The 12,284-nt window shown below is 40.5% G+C and overlaps 1 protein-coding gene across 1 annotated transcript in view; it reads right to left on the reverse strand.

Annotated features, from left to right (window-relative positions):
- Positions 1-826: 826 nt before the first annotated feature.
- Positions 827-12,284, reverse strand: part of LOC148009245 (uncharacterized) — a 49,980-nt gene continuing 38,522 nt past the window's right edge. The window contains exon 5 of the mRNA XM_087673661.1: positions 827-1,282. Coding sequence (XP_087529787.1) covers positions 1,199-1,282 — 84 coding nt within the window. The 3' untranslated portion in view covers positions 827-1,198. The remainder of the gene's footprint in view (positions 1,283-12,284) is intronic.

Here is a 12,284-nt window from a genome sequence, read left to right on the forward strand (position 1 = left end):
TACACAAAGGCCTTTCATAAGGTTTTCATCAACAAGTTCATGGGATATATTCTTACTACTATAAAGCTTGTAAGCCTATTTGCAAAGAAAGCTAAATGAAATTGAACAAAGCCATGTCTCTTACAAATTGACACATAGACGACTTAAAATCCTTAAGAGCAAAAACTTCATTGCTTTGGTGGTATTATGTTCTTTGCTTTCAAGAAAAGAACAAGTTAGGCAATTGAATTTTCCTCGAGAAAAGGGTGGTATTACCATAGATTGTGCTTTGCGAAATCACAAGGATCATCATGTCACTTGAAGAAGATTATTATGAAAAGACGTACAATCACGAGCATCACGAAGAGCCAAAGAAAAGTGCTACATTGAGCATAACATTGAGCACAAGCACTATGTCAAGTTGAAAAGGACAAGGTTATATAGCCATTAGTCATCATCAACTTGTCAATCTTGGATAACTCCTTCCTTTTGCCTTTGATTAAACGTTTTGAAATTTTAGACACAAAGTTCAACCATTGGTAATCGAGACATTCTTATGCTTAGAGCTCAAAATGTGATGTGTATGCACACTTCCGATTTGACTTCATGGGACTATTCTTCAATAGTGAGACTAACTAAAGCCACGATGTCTAAACAATTACCTTTTTTGTTTGCTTATGCAACAAAATATGAAGCTAAAAAAAGGTCAAATACCCCATTTCAAAGGCATTAAGTTCTCAAACATACAAAAGAGCTAGAAGGAAATGCACAAACAACTCCACAAACAAATTCACACTAACAAAACAATTAGTACTAAAGTGGTTTGATGAGATTCATGAACACACTATCACCTCATTTCACGTCTTATATTACTTTTTGTGCTTCCTTAATCCCCCAAAAGTGTCAGGCCACTCATAATATGTTAATCCAACATTTGCTTCTTGAGATTTTACTTTCTCAGAATTATAATTTTAATACTCAATGATCTCACTACCAGAAATATGCTTCACAAACTTCGATTACATGCAGATAGTAGTACAAGCAGCCTTGACTTGTGTGGCTCAAAATACATGGAAAACCTTGCCCTGGGTGTAGTATAACGTGTAGAATCAATATATCCACAAACCTCGATTGCAACAATGCCCTGGTCATGATATTCACGATGCAACCCACCAACTTGATATTGACTTTCAATTCCAGAATTTGAAATACATCATTTTCATGGTGCAATACCTCCCATAAATGTCTTAGGATTGGGACAGGAGCCTGTAAATTCTGCCTGAGAGAAGTCAAAACCTGGATGCTGCATAGCAACCAATAATATGTTACTGTTTAATTATGGTCATCCTTGAATATTATGAAAAATTCTCACTTTAGAAGCTGTGTACAAAACATAGTTGAATGGTAAAACAAATACTTACCTTAAGACATGATTTAGGGAAAAGAGCGAATCTTTAAACTCTGAAATCCAACCTAAACAAAGTCTGGCAAGTGTAGCTGAAGCTTGAATAAATCTAATGCATTTGAACGAGCCAAGCTATGGTGGGTCAAGGACCACATAGGGGAATGTATGATAAAACTTTGTATGGTATGCAGCAACCGTTGCATGGAATGCAAAACCCAATGTATCAAAGGTATGGCTAGTGGAATGCAAAATCCCATGTATGGGAACATTGGCATGACTCCGAAAGGGCCAGCAAAGGACTATAGTGAAGGTGGTGAAGGGGTCAAGTTTTAATCCTTTAGTGGTGCACAATATAGGCTGAAAGCTGACTTTTATTCAACAGTTTGATACAGCCTATTCAAGAGGCAATTTCATGGAGTCTTCTAAAATTCGAAAGGCGACCACTTTCTTAAAGGGGAATGCATTGCAGTGGTGGACCACAACTTTAATGCAAGGAAAAGCAAAGCCAACATGGGTACAATTTAAGTAAATGTTTGCTTCAAACTTCTTATCAAGCTGTCCCCCTTCATGAGCAAGTGGAGAAGTATTGTTATGGGCTGCCTCAAGAGATCAAAGATTTTTGCATAACAACCATATAGACTAGCATGTCACAACTTATATAGACGGCAAGTACAGCTGATGCTTTGCTGCATGGTAAGGATTTGAGCTTCCAAAATGATGATGAAAAGTCATCTAAAAAGTCTTCCAAGGTTAAGAAAAGATGTAGATCAGAAAATGAGACTGAAAAGTGGCAAAAACAGCAAGGAGAGACTTGGAAATTGGTGGCACAATGCAAAGAATTAATGGCTGCAAACAAATGCTTTGTATGTGAACACGAGGGGCACATGGGAAATGACTGCACAAATAAACAGCAAGCTAAAAATAAGAGAGATTCCAAGGGGGAAAAGCACAAAACCTCTGTTTGTTTAGTCCTTGATGTAGTGACAATTCAGCCCAATGATGATGCAACTGAATTATGTAGAGGATTGGGGCAAGATTAGAGATCAACATGCACTGACTTTCTTTGATCTTGGTGCATGTTTGAATTTCAACTCTGTTGACATGGCTGCCCATCTAGGCATCAGAGAGGAGGAGATGGGTCACGACTCACATGGGTGAGATTGGTATGGAATGTAAGGGGCACGCAGAGCTGATCACTCCTATCATTGAAAAGCTTGGCTTGCACATTCAAAGTTTTGTGGACAACAAAGAGTTTTTTATTGCATCTTTGGAAGGATGCGATATAATGCTTGCGATGCCTTGGTACCACCGTGTGCATGCAGTGGTTGATAGTCTTGATAAAATTGTAACTCTTTATCATAGAGGTAAAGTCCATACATTGGATGTAAAATTGAAAGGAAAATTTGTCCCTATTGTATGAGTTTTTGCCATATCCATCCAAAGCAATGAAAAATCATCTTTCAACATACTTGGTCTTTACTAAGAACAAATATGTAACAAGTAAGAAACGTGTCTAAACTGGATCGGGATCCAGTTTCATTTCTGAAAATGTGTTTGATTGCTTTTCAAAGTCACTCCCAAGGCAGTTATTGCCAAAGATGTTGGACGATCATGACATAGCTTTGCTTTAGTGCTGAAATTGTATTCAACTAAGCATTACAACAAGAATATCTTTAGATAGTGAGATAGGATCAAGCAAGGATGATGCCTCTCAATCTCAAAATTCATGAAGTGTTGAAAAAAATGCAATGGCTAAAGGCACACAACATGGATAGCAAGCTGAGAAAGAGGGAATTGGACAGGAGGGGGTCCTTGTAAGTCTCTTGAAGCTTATGACCAGTAAGAGAAAAAAGAATTTGATGACCAATTTAAAGATCAGCTAAGGACATTAGCTAAAATGTTTTTGCAATTCACAAATGATCCTCAATTCATGCGCTTTTTGAACCTTTTTAGGAGGGCAAGGCAAGAAGAGGAAATCTTCTTCAAGAGCTTCGGGAGCTTCGAGATAGTAAGATGCACCGAAGGAAGAGCCAATACAACAACATGATGTTCCAAATGTGGATAGTGAGCATAAGCAAATGATGCTGATGCGGCAATTGATGCATATGCAACCAACTTGGAAGTGTCAATCCAATGCTTTTTGAACAATGGGGCATGCATGCAATTATGAGGCAACTAGGGTACTTTGGTGGTGGCACTAGTTTCCATGCTAGTGGGTTAGGGACCGCATACGAGGATGCAGGGTACAACTCCTTATGGTATGCAGCAATCAATGCATGGTGTGCAAGGCCCAATATATCCAAGTATGGCTAGTAATATATAAGCCCATGTATAGCAATGTTGGCATAATGCTAAGGGAAAAAGTGGTGAGTTTGGCAATGCATATATGCAACTGACTATGTTTGGGACTCATGGTATTAATGTTGGTCATGCAAATGCTTTGTATAGAGCTGGTCATGAGGAAAATACAGCTATTCCTGCATGCAATGTATGAAAAAATGTATCTTGGTATGGTTGGTAGTATATAAATTCCCATGCAAAGTGACATTGCAATGGTCCAATGTATGCAAACAAGAATGTCTTCTAATACATCTGGTGCTCCTAGCATGTTAGGCACACATGAGGGGCTAGTCAACTGGACACAATGTTGCATATTAGTTAAGTTGGAATTGTAGCAATGTGAAAGTACAAAGCATCACAATGCTTAAGAGGGAAAAAAGGCCTAGAACCTATTGGAGGTTTTGAGGCAAGTAAAGTTAGAGATGAAGTTTTCATGTGCTTCTTGGTGAAGTTTCAACATTGTTTTGTCTATGAAAGAATGCAATGGATGGAGAAGAGTGACTTGGTAGATTATCCTCAGTGATGCACTTTACCTTGATGTGTTTCAGCTAGAGCAAGTTTTGGATCGAGCTTTTTCAAGCTCAATAGAGCATAGAGGGTCCAAAGTATTGCTTGATGCTCAAGGGGAAGGTTGCACCTCCACTTCCCTAGTGATGGACAGCTCAGTTATGTAGTGGATCTCAAATGTACTTGGTTTGCACCCAAGATATTGTGTGTTGACAGTATTTCTGCCATTGAAATCACTATTCAATGTACTAGTCACTGTGAGTTGATATACAAATGTGTATGGTTTGCACCTAGGCTCTAAAATTATACATTAGCAAGGTTGTTGACATGTATGGAATACATGAAATGTACATTTTGATATGATATACATTTACAAGGCATATACAGTTGCATAAATTACATATGGTTGATGCCTGATGTATGCTTTACATGACTATTATGTCGTACATCATTGCTATGAGATGTTGTTTATGCTCAATTATGCATTACAATGCCTAAGAGGTCCGAACAATGTCAGATTTTGGCATGTGGATACATTTCATTGTAACTGGTCTAAGTGGCTGGAATTTCAAACATGGAGAGGGTATGAGCGTAGTTATGCCATAGGTATAACTGTACATGTATTATTTAACTATGATGCCAGCATGTATTTCCAATAGTGGCAATACATGCTTTGGCACATTGCAATACAATTGAGGACAATTGCAACGATTTCAAGGGGATGGTTTATCACAAGAACCTAAATTTTTATTTCTTTGCTTAGCATTTTTTATTAGAAGTTAATCAAATGTGCTAATGTGGGACCTAAAACCCTGAGATATTGGTAGGTACCAAAGACCCTGAGATATTGGTAGGTACCAAAGACAAAGTTGTAATAAGTTATGTTTGACAAGTACTAGGTGATACCTACTATTAAACTTAAGACCTGGTCTAATTCATCAGCCACTAATATCAAAGGTGACATTAGAGACTAGGCATTAATTGATTAATTAATGCCAATCCAAGGGTCAATAATTGCTCAAGGATACTTGGAAGACAAATTGGCCTAGCCAATTTAATTATTGACTGGTGGAATTTTTTTTTGGATGCTAGAATAAGTATTTTTTGAAAATTAATTTAGTAAGTTGAATAATGCTTAAAAATGGAATTAGAAGACTACCACTTAGCAAAACTTGCCCATGTAAGTGAAAAAAAGTTTTTGAGACTAGGAAAAAAATAAAGAGGCTCATTCTAGCCATTGTGAGAGAGAGGGAGGCTACTAGACAGCAAGGAGATGCTACTGATGTGATTTGCAACCACCAAGGATCATTCCTATAGCAGGTGACAGCAATTTGGAGCCCTGTAGAAGTAGATGATAATAGTCGAAGGTCCTTCTAATGCAGATGACAATATACAAGAGGCAACAACAATCTTTCTGATGGTCCTAAGTTGTAGATGATCCATGGTTGTTTGAGCAGGGCAACACCAGTTTTTTAATATTTCTCACGACAAAACTCTAAAATTTCTCTCTACAACATTCTCTTTCATCCCCCAATCATCTCTTAAGTTATCTCAACCGAATCCAACAGTTTGAGTCATCAGAGATAGAGATATTAGAAAATATTTGATGTAAACCCTAATTTAATTAGCAAATATGTCAATTTACGGTTGAGTCTGTGTATGCCAAAGAGCGATGGGCACATTCTAGATATTTTAGGTATTTTTTATTTGCTATTTTGATGGTGTTTATGGCATTTATTGCTAGTCGCCCAACATTTAATGCTAGCTAACCTGACATCATTTATGGCATTATTTCAACCTATTTATTAGGCCCTCCTCTACAATTATTATTATCATGCATCATCTAATAAGTTTTGGTAGAGGAAGAGGAGCAAGTGCTAGTGCCTTCACAGCTAGTGACTCATATTGGTTTTGTATTGTCTCATATCTTGATATGGATTCCACTTCTCGAGAATCTCTTTGCTTCTGAGTTCTTTGTGCAATGTTCTTTCTTTGCAGTGTTTCTGTTTCTCTTTCCTTTCTCTTTTGCGTTCAGCGGTCTATTATAGCAGTTTTCCACACTTCCATCACCGCATCCACTTCTAACATGGTATCAGATTGCAGGATCGTTGTTCCTACTACTGTTTTACATTGTTTCAGGTCTGACTTTTGACTTTTCATCTGCTGTTTTGACTTGTTCTTGCCGCAGCAACTGATTTACAGCCTAGACGACCTTCATCAACTAATTTTCAGCTTGTTCTTTTGCTATTTTCTCAGCATTTTGCAGACTACCATTTGCGTTTACAGATTTCCAAGGCTATTTCAAGACTTGAGACCTGTTATTGACCCTTCTAAATCTGCATTTTGGGGACAGCAGGCTGATGTGACCTGTTTTCTTGCAAGTCAACTGCATTTAATGCAGCTACTGTCTGTGTTTTGCTCTTTGCTTCTATGCAAGGCTGGGCAACACATTTCAAGCTATTTTTTTGGCTATGTTTGGTCTGTATTTTCCTTTTTGATACACTGCTCAGCTTTAGAGCGGGTTCATGTGCATCCAATTGTCACGTTCTCATCACTACACTCCGGTTATTGTCGATCTTTCCTCTATGTGCTTTCTTTACTACTATGAACTCATGCAATCCTTGTGAGTCTATCTTTTTGGCATACTTTTCTCGATGAAGATCCCTTGCCTCTCCTCATCTTCTCTGTATCCCCCTCCTTACAGCTCCTCTAGCATCTCCTCCTGATGGTCAGCATGCAAACATCATTTACTCGTCTACCAATGTTATGTTGGAGAATTGCTATGTTCAGCTTCACTTTTCTATGTGGATGCTATCTCTTGGTGATTCAAATGTTCCAGGTTCAGAGAGGGGCGCCATACAACGGAAGAAAAGTCTTCGTGCTATTATTGTGGAAAGAAGGGATGCCTCCGGAAGAACTACAAGACATTAGCAGCTTTACAAAAGGAGCAGGTGAGGATGGTGATGATGTCAGAAGTGGTGCAGCAATGGAAACATAAACACAAGCTGTAATAAACTGCTAAAGCACAAGACAAAAGAGAAAGGGAAAGAAAGAACACAATACAAATGAGAACTCAGATGTATGCTCGGGAAATGAAATCCATATATCAGACACAAGATTGTTGCATACAATAGTGAGTCACTCGCTGCGTGGGCACTGACACCGGCTCTTCTCTCCACAAGAACTCCAGGTGGTGAACTGACCAATTGAGGAGGAGGAGCCCAGAATAAATAGGCACAAATAATGCCATAAAATATGTCAGGTCAGCCAGTATTTAATGCTGGTCAGCCAGCAATAAATTCCCAATATGACCATAAAATGACACAATAAAAAATGCCTAAATAACTTGTTGGAAATAAAGGGCCATCGTGCCTTTTATATGTGCACGGGTGTGAACACACCCTTAGCACATTTGTACTTTCATACATACATACATACATACATACATACATACATACATATATATATATATATATATGTCGTGGGGGGGTTTTTTTAGGAGGTCCGCCGGGGGGTGGGTGGTTCCATGTCGCGGGAGGGGGTTGTGTGCAGTGGGGTGTGTGTCCTCTGTCATTGCGGAGCGGGATTTCTGAGGAGGGAGGGTGTGCCATGTCGTGGGGGGGTGAGGTGACGTGCCGTGGGTTGAGCGGGGTTTTTGGAGGCGTGGTTGGGTGGCGTGGTGTGAATGGAGCGGGGGTTTTCGAGGTGGGGTGCGGGGGGGGCGTCGTGGGGGGGTGCGGTGGGGTGGGGGGGTGCGCCGCGTCGTGGGGGGGTGTGACGCGGGGTGAGGTGGGTCCAACGGGGCTTTCGAAGGCGTGGTGGGGTGGAGTGGATGGAGCGGGGTTTTTCCTGTAATAAACTGCTAAAGCACAAGACAAAAGAGAAAGGGAAAGAAAGAACACAATACAAATGAGAACTCAGATGTATGCTCGGGAAATGGAATCCATATATCAGCCACAATATTGTTGCATACAACAGTGAGTCACTCGCTGCGTGGGCACTGACACCGGCTCTTCTCTCCACACGAACTCCAGGTGGTGAACTGACCAACTGAGGAGGAGGAGCCCAGAATAAATAGGCACAAATAATGCCATAAAATATGTCCGGTCGGCCAGTATTTAATGCTGGTCAGCCAGCAATAAATTCCCAATATGACCATAAAATGACACAATAAAAAATGCCTAAATAACTTGTTGGAAATAAAGGGCCATCGTGCCTTTTATATGTGCATGGGTGTGAACACACCCTTAGCACATTTGTACTTTCATACATACATACATACATACATACATACATACATACATACATATATATATATATATATATATATAACCTAAAGGGGTACATTCATCATTGTACCCACTAACATTCGTGCATCTCTATCTCTGACTCTCACTTGCTCGCTACTCTTACTTACGTTTTGCTCTCTACCTAACATTTCCATCGCCGGACATTACATCGCCACTATGCATCACTCACTTCAAACTGGTATTAGAGCTGGTGGCTAAGGTGTTTGCGCTTCTCGGCATCCATGCATGTCAGCTCATCATTGTTCTTTCACGTTTCAGTCAGGCGACAGCTCACGCAGTCACGTGGTTGCAGGCGCAAGTCAAAACGTCATTTCCTGGTCAAATGCAATCACATGGTTGCAGGCACAGGTTAAAAACATCATTTCTGGTCAGACGCGGGTCACACGAGCAGGTGACAATGAACGGGGCACATTCGTCATTCTTCCTTTGCAAAATTTTTAATTTTTTCAAAGGTTCCTTGCAAGCAAGCCCTTTGCTCACTAACGGGCGTTCATGCATGTAAGCACAATTCAAAATTTTGGACAGATGTGTGCCAAAAATTTGGGGATTTGTCCAGATTTGATGCGAGCAAGACACAATAGTGATATTTGTCTCAGAAATTGCAAGAATTTGTGACATTTTGCCTCCGACATTTGAGGCTTTTCATGTACATGCAAGAATTGGGCTGAAGTTTACCCAATTTCTCAACATTGATGCACATTGGACCTCCGTGCAATTTGGGACTTTTGCTATTTGGGCAAAATTTGTGCGCCATTTGGTCATTTTATGTACATGCGGGGTTAATTCCATGCAATTTGGACACCTAGCACTTGGAAACATTTGGGGGTTTTGCTGAAATGCTCTATTTTGGCGAAATTGGGCCATTCAATGCATGTTAGAGACAGTGCAGATGTATGGTTGATGCTTTGAGCACAAAAATTTCGGGCTTTTGACCGTGCATGTCAAATTTTGTGCCCGTGGGTGCATGTACAACAAAAACTGCAGCTAAATTTTGGGACTCCTCATGTAATGTGATGCATTTGTCCTTGGAACAGCTGTAATCAGTTGTGGAGTGTTGTAGCATAAGGTTTAGTGCTTCTGAAAATTTATTTACAGACCTGAAATTTCTGCTTTTACGTGGTCATTTATTGCTGATTGGTACTTGTTTGTACCTTGGTCACTTGTGTGACAGTTTGGGCCTGCATTTGCTGAATTTTTTGGTCACATTTGGAATAAAAATCATGGCTGGCAACAGTGACAGCAGTCATCTCATGCACATTAAGAAGCTTGAAGGAGCACATAACTTTGCAGTCTGGCAAAAACAATGCTATAATATCCTGTTGCAAAAGAAGCAGGCAAAGCTGATTAAGACAAAAGGGGCAAAGCTTGCAAATATGAAACAGGAAGACTAGGATGAGTTAAATGAGCTTTGCATGCTCAACCATCGAGCTATCGATTTCTGATATCTTGCTGTTAAACATTGAAGGTTTGGATTCTACCTATGCTATTAGGACTCGATTGGAAGAACCGTATGCACAGAAGAGTGCCGCAAGCAAAGTTTATTGGCTGAAAAAGCTTATGGATTTGATATGAAAGAGGGTACAGCAATGTCTACTCACTTGAGTGAGTTTAACTCCATTTTCAGCCAGCTGGTTGCCTTGAAGTTCATGATTGATGAAGAATTTAAGGCTATGTTCTTGCTTTGCACTCTACCAGAGAGTTGGAATACATTCAAGACTGCTATGAGCAATTCTAATGCAATCCTTTTGTATGCTGATGTAGAGAGTGTTTTGCTCATGGAAGAAATGAATTAGCAAAACAAAGCATCCTATAAGTCTTCCAGTGCAGATGATGACTCGTCGGAGGAGTCCACATCCCGCTTCGTCTTCTGCGCCTTTTGCTTCCTGGAAGCCGCTAACTCTTTGCAATCCTTCCATAAATGGCCCTTCTTGCCACTCTGGTAACACTAGACCTTCGACTTCTTCATCTTCGAACCCCTCTTTGAAGCTGCAAGAGCCTCATCTGAACCTCATAATGTGACGGAAGCCTCCCCTATAGTCGGAAAGTAGCCTCATGCTCAAGTAGCATCGATGACATATGAAGAAAACCGACAGGAGTGGTAGATGTCTCCACCTGTAAAACATTCGCCACTCCATTAAACTCCCAAGGAAGCTTATAGAGTACCGTACCAACAAGATGTGCCTCGGATAGGACAGACTGCATAGTGGGAAGCTAGTCCTTAAGTTGGGTAACTCAAAGTAGGAATGATTGGATCATTTCCTTGGGAACCCAAACTTCAATCATTGAAGCTAGCCATAGAGAGTAACGGCCCTCATGGTGGAAGGAGCCTCGTACATCAACTGCAACTTTAACCATACATCTAAAGCTATCCTACAGGAGGTGACCGCTCGTAGGACTTCTTTGGAAATACACCGAAGTAAGGCCGAATAAGCACGGGCATCATCCAAATCCCATGTAAGCACGGCCTCCTCATGGTTGTCTTCATCAAAATCAGATGGAACAAGAGAAGGCTGTTGAGGACGTGCCATAGCTCCACCAACCATGTACCATATCCGCTTCTAGATAAACTAGGACTTCATCACCGCACTCCACTGTCATTAGTGGATGTGCATAAAGGAGCCATCTGTAGAGGATTTAGAAAAGAAGCTTTCCACCAATTCAAACGTCGACGACACTAATTGAACCTCTCACACTTTCCGCCTATGCATCTCTTGATTCTTGCAAGGCACCCTCTAGTTTAGCTTCGCTATTCCATTGCACATTTCTACTCTTACTTACCTACATCTTTAGCATTTTGATAGTGGAATCATCTTCACATTGTCAGGAGGACGTGAAATTTTGAGATGCTTTAATCTTGCTAGTAACATTTGATCAAATGTGCAAGGTTGTTTAGCACATGTGATGCACATGGCAGTTATTTAATGGGGACAGGCCAAGGACCCCGAGGATGTAGTGGGTGTTAAAGGCAAAAGTTGTGTTAAGTTATGCCAACTGGGTTTTAGTGGTTAGTTGGTGCTAGGTTGGATCCTAGGACAATTGTTTGGCCATTAAGTGTCAGCGATGATACTAGGAACTAACATTAATTAATTAATTAATGCTAGTCTAAGGGTCAACAGAGATTGGGAACCACTCCAAGTTGCAAATGGCCTAGCCAATTTCATTACAGATGGGCATATTTAGTTTTGGGCAGGGTCAAAAGGGCTAAAATTAATTTTCAGAATTAATTAATTCTGAAAATTTAATTTAATGGCTGAAAATGCATTAGAAAGGCTGCCACTTGGCAAAACTTTCCCATGCAACTAGGGAGAAGGCTATTGGAGGTTGGTCGAAGCTGAATTGCAGTCGTTCGAAGCTTGGTAGAGGGAGAGGAGGTGATCAGATTTGGCTCTGAGGGACGACAGCTGATTGCGTGCCATGCCAGGACAGGGGGCAACAAGGTTTCTCTTCCACCTCAAGAGAGGTGGCGGTAGAAGAGGAGGGCTCGGCAGCTAAGCTTAGCTGCTATTTTACCCCCCTTTTGAAGCTGTTGGTGCCATCAGATTTGTCATCAGAGCTACGAATCAAAAGATACATTTCAGCTGATTTTCTCTCTTTCTACAGCATTCACTCATCTCCTCCAATCTATGCTCAGGCATTCTCAACAATTCTCACCCATTGGTAGCAGAGTACAATCAAATTTGGTGGACAACAGAGAGTTCAGTGTTGTAAACCCTAAATTACAGCAGTAATTTGGGTTTAGCAGC

The sequence above is a fragment of the Lygodium microphyllum genome, unplaced genomic scaffold (assembly GCF_053477565.2).
Source record: "Lygodium microphyllum isolate KBCC unplaced genomic scaffold, Lygodium_microphyllum_v1.1.10 scaffold_32, whole genome shotgun sequence".
NCBI lineage: Eukaryota > Viridiplantae > Streptophyta > Polypodiopsida > Schizaeales > Lygodiaceae > Lygodium > Lygodium microphyllum.